General features: G+C 29.2%; 1 protein-coding gene across 3 annotated transcripts in view; it reads left to right on the top strand.

Annotated features, from left to right (window-relative positions):
* The first annotated feature begins 783 nt into the window (after nucleotides 1-783).
* The window catches only part of Vps45 (vacuolar protein sorting 45), a 63,245-nt gene continuing 51,611 nt past the window's right edge, over nucleotides 784-12,417 (top strand). For 2 of the 3 annotated variants that reach the window (XM_085817114.1, XM_085817113.1), the window contains exons 1-4: nucleotides 784-944; nucleotides 3,833-4,028; nucleotides 7,853-7,932; nucleotides 10,323-10,391. In XM_085817114.1, coding sequence (XP_085673240.1) covers nucleotides 852-944; nucleotides 3,833-4,028; nucleotides 7,853-7,932; nucleotides 10,323-10,391 — 438 coding nt within the window. In that variant the 5' untranslated portion in view covers nucleotides 784-851. Of the gene's footprint in view, nucleotides 945-1,188; nucleotides 1,208-3,832; nucleotides 4,029-7,852; nucleotides 7,933-10,322; nucleotides 10,392-12,417 lie in introns of those variants that run through there. The other variant, XM_085817115.1, reaches the window with a different exon arrangement.

Here is a 12,417-nt window from a genome sequence, read left to right as displayed (position 1 = left end):
TGATCAATAACAAGAAATAGTCCTTGATAAGGAGGTCCAGAGGTTTTTTTACCCGATCTATTCGCTGAAACACATGAGCACAAGTTTTTAAGGCTTTATTTACAAATATCCGTTCAGATGAATTTTTAAGAATTAGTCTAGGTCCAACAACTTCCATCTGTTTCTGGAGTTTATTAGCAAAAGTCTCCGATGCTGTCTGGATACTTGGTTCGCTGAAAACCTCTCCAGGAAGTCTGAGACTCTGGCCATAAACTACTTGCGCAATAGAATGATTTGTATCTTCTTGAATAGCAGTACGCACACCCAAAAGTACTGTTGGTAATGTGTCCGCCCAAGATATGTTGTTGTGGGCTTTTAATGCTGTTTTTAATGTTCGATGAAGGCGCTCAACTTTGCCATTACACGAGGGGTGGTAATGCGCAGCTTTAGTTCGCAAGGTCTCAACCTCGCAAACGATTGCACCAAGTTAATTAACTAATCAAGGGCTGGATATTATTTCAATTCAAATCGAATAGTTTTTCTTGGTAAATAATTTTGCTCTCACTTGCGTCATCTTTAAGCAAAATTTCTAACATTTCATCATTACTACATCTATCATTCCATCATCATGTTACTGGAAAAATAACTTAATAATTTCAACCTCTGGAATCCTTTTTTAATATATTTCCTTCTTTTTATTCTAAATTCCTATCAATTTTCATATAAAACATTAATTGCTTCTCGTAACACAAAATTATGACGTCATGAGGTGTTTAGTTAGGTTAAAATTGAGATCTGGCATCGCAAAGTATAGTGTCATAAGCAGAAACAAAAACTGAGTAAATTGAACGTTTCTATGATAATTCTAGAAAATGAATGTTGTAGCAGCTATTAAATTGTATGTAAATAAAATGATTGATGATTGTGGATCTGGAATGAAAGTTTTATTAATGGATAAGGAAACAGTATGTCTTTTTTTTTTCTTTTCCTTTTTAACATTTAAAGAGGTCTGCAACTGGAATCAACTGAGGATAAAAATTTATAATAAGAATTCCCTCTTTATTAATTTGAATATTTTCATGGTTGGCGATTTATCTGCCATGCTATATTGTGTAAATTCTGAAATGCCCAACACATACACAAGAAGAAGAAGATTTGTGAAGATAACACAAAAATATGAGATTTAAAGTTTCGTGCTCATCTTAATTTCGTTTAATTACGCTTAGTTGTAAGTATAGACTTATAATTAGTTTTAGGTGAGTTGCAACTTTTGTTTGTGAAACTTGAAAACTGCAGCTTGATCATATGCATTTGTCGAATCATCATACACATACTTTATATAATTATTGGTAGGACAGATAATATTAGATATTTGAAGCGTAGAATATATCAAACCAAATCTTTTATCATGAAAACTGAAAATTCCACATTGTTTGTACTTAAGAGAAAATATATTATAAAAAGAAAATATTTAGTTTACCCTATTTGTGAAATCATAGCATTGTATTTCACGAGCATTTATATATTTCTTTGCAAGTTCTATAAACAGAAAAGAAAAGTATTCATGCAGTAACAGTAATGTAACTAGACCAATTGCTGTCGTATTTATATAGGTTATTTTTCATATCACTTTTTATATCATGCTGTATTCCCAGCAGTATTACTTGATTTTTATTGCTTAGTATTAATAATCGAAATCTGAACAAACGCTAGCAAATCTTCATTTTTATGGAAATAGCATTCTTGCAAAACTTTTCATTATTGTGTAGCTTTAATTTATGTATCTCTTTTATGTTTGTGTTAATGCAACTAACTATCTATAATAGTGCAATGAAATTTAAAATCTTCTTCCTATTTGTGCTGCTTTCTTATATACAGTGGGTAGAAAAAGTATTTGCACACCTACATTTTTGTTTGCAATTCATAAAAAGAAGCATTAAGAAATAAAAAAATTGGTATTGCCAAATCAGAATAAGTTTAATCATCCAAAACAAACAGAAAAATTACAATAATATAAATAACAATGCTTTTTTGTAACAAAAATTAAAATATCTCTCATCAAAAAAGTATTTGCACAACTGCATGAATACAAAAGAAATAAAATATATAAGCAAATTTCAAATAACTAATATTTAGTATGCATTCCTTTAGCATCTATTACTGCTTGTAATCTTGCTGACATTGATTTAATTAAATTTTCTGTAACAGTAGGATCAGTATTCTATCACTCTTCAATAAGGGCAAATTTGCTTGAAATCTTTGTTTTTCTCATTTTTAAATCCAAAGAGTTTCATAAATATTCCAAAGGAGTTAAGTCTGGTGATTGTGGTGGAGTGGCATGTTTTCTGGGAACATTATAAAGCAACCACATACGTGTTATACCGGCAGTGTGCTTGGGATCATTGTCTAGCTGAAAATAGTATGAATTACTGATACCCAATTTTATTGCACTTTGTGGCAAGTTATCTCGCAACACATCAATATAGGTTTGAGCTGTCATATTCCCATCAATGAAACACAAATTACCAACTCCTTTGCTAGCCATGCACCCCCAAATCATAACAGAACCTCCTCCATGTTTAACTGTAGGTAACATATTTTGGTATGAAAAGCAGTACAAGGTTTTCTCCAAACTAATTTCCTGCCATCTGATTTAAAGATATTGAACTTACTTTCGTCGGAGAATATGACATTTTTCCAGAAATCAATTGGCTTATTGATATATTCCTTAGCGAATTCAAGTCTCTTCAATCTATTTCGTTCAGTTATGAGAGGTTTTTTCCTTGGAGATCTCCCATAAATATGTGCATCGTACAGGACATTTCGAACACTTTGGACACAGATTTGAACTCCAGATGTTGAAGCGGCATCATTGGCTAAAGTAATTGGACTAATAAATGGATTTTTCGATGCTTCTCTTATGAGTTTTCACTTCATTCGCAGTGAAAGTTTCTTTGAGTGTCAGAGCGCAAGTTATTTGATGTAGATCCTCTTTCTTTATGACGTTTTATAACATACCGAACAGTAGAGAAGCAAATATGTACTTTTTTTACCTATTTTTCGATAACTTAGGCCATTTTCACGTAGAGAAACAATTTTTTTCTCGCAACGAAATCGGCAATTCAGTTTTCTTAGGTGCCATTACAGTTTGAAATCGACAATCAACTGATAACGTTTCTACAACACCTCCTTTTATAGTCGTCTTACGTATGTTATTTACTGCGGGAGGACTGTCAAATAATAGCATAAAAACTCAAATTTGCTGAAGTTGAGTTGAGTGTGCAAATACTTTTTTGACACAAGTTTTTGTAATATTGTTGCAAAAATTTTTTTTATTAATATTATTATATTTTTTGTAATTAATTTAAATGAATAAGCTTATTCTATGTTTTAAATGCCAAATTTTGTATTTCTTAATTCATTTTCTTATAAATTGTGAACAAAAATGTATGTGTGCAAATACTTTTTGTACCCACTGTATATATATAAAATTATGGTATGTTTGAAATATCAATTTTAATGTTTTTTCTTTAGATATTTAGTTTGATGCACTTGGCAAGTTATTTTTGTAATGGTAAAGTTTGTATTCTTGCATTTTAATTTTATTTGCATTTAAATTCTTATTTTATCAGATTTGTGACAAATTTCGGAAATATTCAAAACTAAAATTGTAATTCTATATATTTATTGTTATTTGTATTTGTACAGGTATGTAATTTAAGTAATTGAAACAAGTGTACTATTTTTATTGCTTTTGAATTAATATTTTCTATGTATTAATAATTAATATAAGCTATTTTCATTGTGATTTTTTGTTGCATAAATCAGTGTTAATTCTTTTTCATATTTTCAGACAAGCATTGTTAGCATGGCTTTTGCTCAGTCTGATATTTTACAGAAAGAAGTTTTTTTATTTGAGAGACTTGATATGACTCGAACAGAGCCAATGAAGCATTTGAAATGTATCACGTTTCTTCGTCCTTCAAAAGAAAATATCGATAATCTTGCTTGTGAATTAAAGTATCCAAGATATGGACAGTATTATATATGTAAGTTCTGTTCTTTTTTTTTATTTGTTATGTGTAACTTTGTGTACAAAAAGTATTTGTATGGCTACGTATTCAAAGAGAGCTGATAAAAATTTTGAATCTTTTTTTAAGGATAGGTAAAGAAGATGCTTAAATAGTTTATTTAGTTTATTATACCACAAAACTGCCAAGATTTGTATTATTTTAAGGAACAAAGTATTGATAATACCTTGTTAAAGGACAAGGAATTCTTCATGTACTCTTGTAATGAATGTATATATTACATACATAAGCCTGAAAACATTAAACTCATGTTTTTCTTCCTATTCTTTTTCTGTAGATATATATATAGAATTCACTTATATATGTGATGCATGCATGTATATATGGGGTTAAAAATATGGGGCTAATCTTTGGAATATGGTAACGGGTAGTTTGGCGACATTTTGGTAAGGCGATAAAGGTTACTAGCTAGGATTTTAGCAGTGTACATGGATATAGTCAAGAGTGTATGCAATGCCATTTTTGTGCAATTCTGGGATGTTTTTTTAAGTGAAAATAGGTCGACGTGTACATGGATGATACCGTGTATGTGCAATTTGTAAAAACGCGGCAAGCAGTGGGCGATTCTGCACTTTGTTCCCAATTTCGCACCTAATCTTCGTCATGATTAAGCACTTTTGTTCCATAAAAGTTCTAGCATAAGTGTAATTTGGCTAGCAGATTGTTGGGAAAAAATGTTGGAAATGTTGAGTAAAAAAAAAAAAAAAAATGCCTTTGCTTTGGGAAAACAAAATGGCGTCCAAACAAAAACTAGCAGGTTGCTGTAGCAGGGTTGGTCACCAAATTTTCGCCAAAAAATCACCAAGTTACCATAATCCAAAGATTAACCAAATATGATTTCATATTTGATGTTATGTAATAATGTTGTTGTTAGTAAGGATGATATAGTGTCATTTTTAGTCTTGGAACTGAAAAGTAATATGTAATAATAGTAACCAGACTTATTTTATGACGTCAAACTAAGTCCAGTTTTAAATGCTTATTACTCATGATGTTGCAAGTCTTTTCATATTTTTCTTTTATGTGTTTTCTCCATTGCAAGCTGTTGTTTTCCCATTTTTCTCATATTCAACAGCTACAGTGAAATCCTGGGCTAATCTTTGGAATATGGTAACAGGTAGTTTGGCGACATTTTGGTAAGGTGATAAAGGTTACTAGCTAGGACTTTAGCAGTGTACATGGATAAAGTCAAGAGTGTGCCATTTTTGTGCAATTCTGGGATTTTTTTTTAAGTGAAAGAAGGTTGACGTGTACATGGATGATACCGTGTATGTGCAATTCTTAAAAACCTGGCAAGCAGTGGGCGGTTCTGCACTTTCTCCCAATTTCGCACCTAATCTTCGTCATGATTAAGCACTTTTGCTCCATAAAAGTTCTAGCATAAGCGTAATTCGGCTAGCAGATTGTAGGAAAAGACAAAATGGCGTCAAAAAAAAAAAAAAAAACTAGCAGGTTGCTGTAGCAGGGTTGATCACCAAATTTTCGCCAAAAAAATCGCCAAGTTACCATAATCCGAAGATTAACCAAATCCTGTTGTAGCCTCATGATCATTCTGGCTAGTTCATTGTGTCCAAAATGATGTGGGCAATGATAAGTTGCAGTGCGTATTACAGGTGCAACGTTAAAAGATACAAAGGTTTATGTTGCTATTGCATATTCAGTGCTGTTTTGGTGATTGATGTAACCTTGGATATGTGATACTTATTTGAATTGGGAAAAGAAAAAAAAAAAAAAAGTATCATTTAACATTTTCTTCTACAATATACAGTGACTATCTACATTTATTTAAAATGTCACCATATTTCTCACTAAATCTATATGGAGAGAGCATGACCTTTTTATTTCCCCCTTTCATGTGAGATGTAATTTTGTTACACTGTAAAAATAATGCAAGCTGTGGCAGTTTTGTAGTCTAAGCATCGGTTTTTTTAATCATGCTTTTTTCTGCACTTTAGAGTTTCAGAAACATATTAAGAAATAAGGAAATGTAAAGACAAGATGTGTTTCATTAGTTTAAAGTAGTGATTTATAGCCTTATGTGAATTGAAGACATTTAGCTGAATATCAGGGATTTTTTAGATGTAATGATTTTAATTTATTTCTTTAATGCTGACCTATTTAGATTTCTCAATCTTCATTGTAAAATGTATTGTGGTTTTTACATATGAGGTATTATTGAAAAGAGAAGCAAAATTTTGAAAAGCGTATTTAAGTTGAAAAAATTTGGAATAAACCTCCTATGTCTGTAGAACTGATCAGTGTGTTGGGACACAGCAATTGGGAAGCATTAGGTATAGGTGCTAATGTACAAAGATAGATCTAAAACATTTTCCCTAAAAATAATGAAATTATATATGAATTTAATATGAAGTGTTATTTCCTCCAGTTGAAACTATTATGTAGATGCTTTTAAACTTTATTGTTAAATATCTTGAATTTAAATTAGTAAGACACGAGAAAATGGCCAAATGACTAAATTTGTTTCAAACATCTGACTTTTTTTTAAATTAATTAAAGCATGCTGAATACTTAGCTAATGGAGATTTTCAAGCTATGGGAAATACCAGTGAAACTATTATGTAGATGCTTTTTAAATTTTTTTCTGAAACATCTTGAATTTGAATTAGTAAGGGACATGAGGAAATGGCCAAATGTATAAATTTGTTTCAAATATCGGACTTCTTTAAAATTAATTAAAGCATGTTGAATATTTAGCTAATGAAGACTTTTAATCTATGGGAAATACCAAAAATTATTTATTTATTATTATTATTTTGTTGAACCCTCCTCATTTATTTTGTTGAGATCATTTTATTAAATTCTGGTCATTATTTTAAAAATCTTTATAATTTGAAGGTTACGGCTATAAATAATATGTATATTTGAGGGAAATAAAGTCTGTAGCTAACTTTTATAAACAATCTGTATAAATTATTAATCCTTCCTATTTTTTGTATACAGTAAAATGATTTTATTAATGATTGGCATTGATTTAAGAAATTTTCTGTTTGTTGTAATAAATTACAGTGTGTTGAAATTAGTTATAACACGTTTTACTTTAATTCAACTTTGCTTATCTACTGATTTATAAAACAACTTGGATTATCCGTATGTTTAACTATTATGTACTATATAATATATATATATATTTAAACAAATTTAAATTTTAACAAGCATGTATAGATGCAAAGAATTAATTAAATTTGTATTTAAATTAAATTTATTTAAATTCAATTTATTCTTTTGAAACAATATATATATACTATATAATGTACTATAGTACTAGTGTGATGTAATAATTATGTAATTATTCTTTCTATCTTTAATAAATTTTGAAAGTCAATCCTAAAACATCCTGCTTCAGATTTGAATCCATGTGAATTCTAGCAGTTCTTTTTCTTTATATGGTGATTATGAAATTGTATAGTAATGTACAAATTCTAAACATTTTGCACATTTTCTTTTTAATTTTATTCAAACTATAATGTCCTTTTAATAGTTAAATTTTTATAATATTTTAGACAAAAAAATAGAGTGCTAAAACAAATGCCAAAATTTTTGTTAAAATTCTTTTTTAGTTGAATCTTAAAATGTATGTATGGTAATGATTCAGTTCTGTGAGTTAGCAGCAGTACATATTATTTTTATTTAAGTAAAAGAGTGAAATATTTATGTAATTTTTAAAAAATACTTTTTTTTTTAAAATTTTTAATGGTATCTTTTTTTAGATTGTTAGAAGTTTTCAAATTGTAAGTTAATTTGCTGTTAACTTTTTATTCCAGATTTTAGCAACATAGTAAGCAAAAGTGATATAAAAATTCTGGCCGAAGCTGATGAAACTGAATCTGTACGAGAAGTCCAAGTAAGAAAATGTTACGTTACCTTTTTTAATGAGCTATTTAATTTTGTGTTATAGAATGCAAATACAGTAGAAGTCCAGAAATACACAAAGCTTGGGACCAGAGGTTGTGCAGATTTTAGGACAGAAAAGCTAAATCGTAATATTCAGACTAAAAGTGCAAAATAAATAAGGCGTATTAGATGCATTTAATTAAATTATTATATACATTATTATAATAACTTATTGTATGTGTTAAATTATTATTACGTATATAAATTGATTATATTATTCATTGTATTATATATACACAGCATCGAGATTTGCCGATTTCCCCGCATGCAGAGATTTCCGGTTTCGGATTCTCGTGCTAGAATCACCGTTGCTGTAAAATTTCAACAGCTTTTCTTTATATTTCTGTATATCATACACAATCGTATCGCAATTCCATATGATTCTGCTATAAAATGCACCTATCTCCATCTTTTGCAGAATTTGCGCTTTTTGCATTACAGCCAATGCAACGTGTTTACATTTTTCAACGTTACAAGCAGTAAAATCATGAGTGCATTTCATATCTGTAATTGTATTAAAAAGGGCTGAAATTAAAAATATTCTTAATTTAACCGCAAAATATCCGGATAATCCTGTGAAAATCTGGATGATCCCAGCACTAAATAATCCCGTGAAATTTGCTAAGCTCAGAAAATACAACAACGTGAATCGGGAACTTGAAAGAAGAGTTGAGTGAATCGTCTGCTTTCTTACCTCGATGCAGATTAGAGGAGAAAAAACTTTTATCATGATATCAATAATTTGGTATTTCCGTTATGACTCATTATTATTTGGTAATTATGACATCATTATTTGGCAAGCATTTTTTCTTCAATATTTTGTACTCAATGTTGCGGTTTCTGGAACGTATAAATTGAACGTTTATATTTTGAGAGGCAATGTGAATTTCAGGAGTTGGCGGATTTCAGGTCAGCGGATTTTCGGTATTTGACTGTATAAGCAATAAAAGTCTGCATTAGAAATGATTCCTTTATGTTTTAAATTTCTAGCAAAATATTTTATATTTGTTATATATTGTTTTGTTTCTCATGTGATTAATATAATGGAAATAAAAGCAATGAAAACTTAAATATGCAATGTTACTTGTTTAAGTTTTATGACTTTTCTTTATTCAGCTGTTAGAGTATATTTAGGAAATATTTAAAAACTGTAATAAAAATGTTGATTATTCTAATGTTTTGAGGGAAAAATTAACTTCATATGATAATCTAGATTTTTTTTCCTAAACAGAAAAAATATATAAGTGATGATGTTTTAAATTAGGAAGACAAAACATGATTTGAAATTATAATGAAAATATTTAGTTTACTTTCAAACATTGCTTATTTCTGCACAGAATTTTTTTTTTTTTTTTTTTTAATGTGTTGATAAAGTTAATTTTTTTGGATACACTTAAATAAATTTTTATAATTACCCTCTTTTTCATAACCTTTCATTCATTCAAATAATAGTAAAATCATTAAAGAAAATAAAATATTTTAAATGATAAGTTACTATGTACAAGTACCTGTAAATTTCTTGATATGATAAAAGCAATCATCCTGCTCAAAGAGTAAACCTTTTTGTAGGCTTCTGAAATTTTGTCCTGTTGATATGGTTGCTTACATCATTATTAATTTCTGTTGTACTTGCATATTATCGCAACCACCTTTAGAAGTAGGCAAATTTTCAGAATGTGCCAAACAGTGGCAGCCATCTGCATACGTTAAGTCAATCAACATCATCATTTTCATATGTGTTCTTCTTCTTGTATGCTAAGTTTCAACAAGAATGCAGTATTCTGCAGTAAAATCACTAAAAGGAATAATTATGAGAAGTGTGTAGTCGGTATGTGAATGTGAGTTTGTGATATTCTTTCTTCTTTTTTTTTTTTTTTTTTTTTTATGAAAACAAAAGGGGAAGAACAGTGAAGAAAAATTGTAGGCGTCTTGAAAATTGCGAGTTTTTTATTTTTTAATGTATCATTTAACTTTCATTTAATAATTAAAATTTGTATTTTAAATTGATAAAAGTGTGTTTTCTGTTGATATGTTGATAATGTTAGCCAATTTATTATAAATATTGATAGTTTGAGAAGTTTTTAAAAAAAGTCATAAAAATCTCCAGCTTGCACAAAATAAGTAACTTTTAACTTTTCATATGTAAAAAAAAAATCACCAAGTTGTACCAAAAAGGGGGTTAATATGTAAGGACTGTACATAGTTTTGATACATTTAATACATAGTTTTGTCATGACATGAAATTTTAACTTCATTTATACAATTATGTGAACATCCATTTTTCAGGTAGTTTAATATTTTGTGTGTTAAATTAAAAGAGTTTAAAATTTTGTTTTGCAGGAATTTTATGGAGATTTCATTCCTGTAGTTCCTCATTTGTTTTCCTTGAATATCACTAGTTGCTATCAAGTAAGTCAACACATTTTTGTTTGACTTTATAAAGTTAATGAATTCAAATGTAGCAATTTTCAAATTAAAATTAAAATTAACCTTAAGTTTGAAAATCATAAGTAGTGCGGTTTGTCATGTTTTATTCATTATTTGAAAATCTGTAATGTGACTTTTTTTATTATTATTATTTACTGGGCTAATACCATGTTAGCATTAGTTCTAATGTGTAAATTAGGTAAGTTTAATTTTAAGGATAAACAAGTTAATAAAGTGAATTTCAATTTTCGTGTGCACACATGCCCTAAGCTTAAGACAATATTATTATGCAAATTTATTCTTTAGATTCCCATGAATTAGTTTTTGCAATTTGTATCAATAAAATATCAAGAACAGAAAACTAGTGAATATACAAATATATAATTTATGCATGTAAGAGTTGCTCGCTGACCCAAAAGCCAGTAAAAAATAATTTAGTATTTCTGAGGAATAGCATTTATCAGAAATTCAGAATGTGAAACAAATCTAAAAATATGAAATTTTCATTGTGCCTCAGAGACATCATATTAATGAATTTACACACAAGAGGATTGTAAGAAATTAAGATGAAAGCTTCACAATCATTAAAAATTTAGTGGAGTTTATAACGGTGCAGAATGTTTTCTCACAGCATTTTGCCTCATTTCAAATGACTGCAGTGTATTGATGAACTGTAAGAGGCCACCATCCCTCTATGATGGTTAGCTTAGTTTAGTTGACTATGTGAAAGCATGCAAAGCTGTCTTGTCAAAGGGTAAAGATCAGGGTTGTAACTGATTAACTCTTTGATGCTCCTTCGGTGCTCGGGGTCTACAGATAATAATGGGGCCTCCTTCTTATTGTTTCTTTCAGCCTTAACCACTCTTTCCTGTAGTTATGGTTTATCATTTTCTTAATAATTAAAATAGCTTTATACACTGTAATTGAATGAACAAAATTTTTAAATATGTCTCATTAATGTTTTCTCTTATAGATTAATTTTTATTCCTTTTTAATTCTGTTAAGTCAAAGAGAATATATCAAAACTATTTCACATCATACAAAGCATAATATGAAATAAATTCAGTATAATTAAGATAAAAAGTTTACTAACAAATTATACAGTATATTTTATTTTTAAACTTAGATTACTAAAATCTGTTTGTTCTAACTAAGTAGCAAATTCATTAATTATTTTGTCAAGATTATTTTTTTTAAGCTCAATTATTCCCACCTAAAGACAGAGCTAAATCAGTGAACCTTTCCTGTCCCATACTGCTTTGCAAATAATTTCTTATTTATTTCAATTTTGAAAATGATTATTCAGCTGTAGTTAACTATAGTGATTAACTAGTGACAGGAACTATTATGTATACAATGCATGCTGTTCATCTCTTCCCCAAAAAGAAAACCTTGAAAGTAAACTAGGATTTATCATCAAGAACTCCGCTGATTTTTTGATGCTATTAATTTTTTCAAGCTCATTGTTAAATGATGCCTTAACTTAAGATAACTGTAATGGAAATGTTGATGCTTGATGAGACATCCTCTAGAAACTTTTTGTTTGCTTTCAAAAGAAATTCAGTTTGAACTACTTAAGTATCAAGAACTTTCATCATACCCTGAACAGGATGACAAAGTTGAATGTATAAAGTGTCTATCATTGGGTAAAACACAGTTACCTTGAAATATAATTCTGGATTTTTTAAAGGCTCATCTTCATAAAATTTGTAACGGTTGATCTTTACAATATGGTAACTGGTAGTTTGGCGACATTTTGGAGGCGATAAAGGTTACTACCTGGGACTTTGGTAATAATGTGAGCAGTACTCAGTTCCGATTACGCATTATTTTGTGTGAGGGAAATGAGAGATCATGGGATATGTCATGTGATATTAATGGATGAATTACGGTTCTTTAATCGGAAAAGGGGGGAAATCGGAAAAAAATCTGGAAATTTTGTATTTGGTTTATTCTGTGTTGTGTGAAACAGTGTTCGTGAATTTTTGGATCCCATGGCCGTAACTAA

Source organism: Stegodyphus dumicola, chromosome 5 (assembly GCF_044657685.1).
Source record: "Stegodyphus dumicola isolate Sdum_Otavi_A_Nest chromosome 5, ASM4465768v1".
Classification (NCBI taxonomy): domain Eukaryota; kingdom Metazoa; phylum Arthropoda; class Arachnida; order Araneae; family Eresidae; genus Stegodyphus; species Stegodyphus dumicola.
Note: the sequence above shows the minus strand (reverse complement) of the source record. Positions and strands in the feature narration are given on the sequence as shown.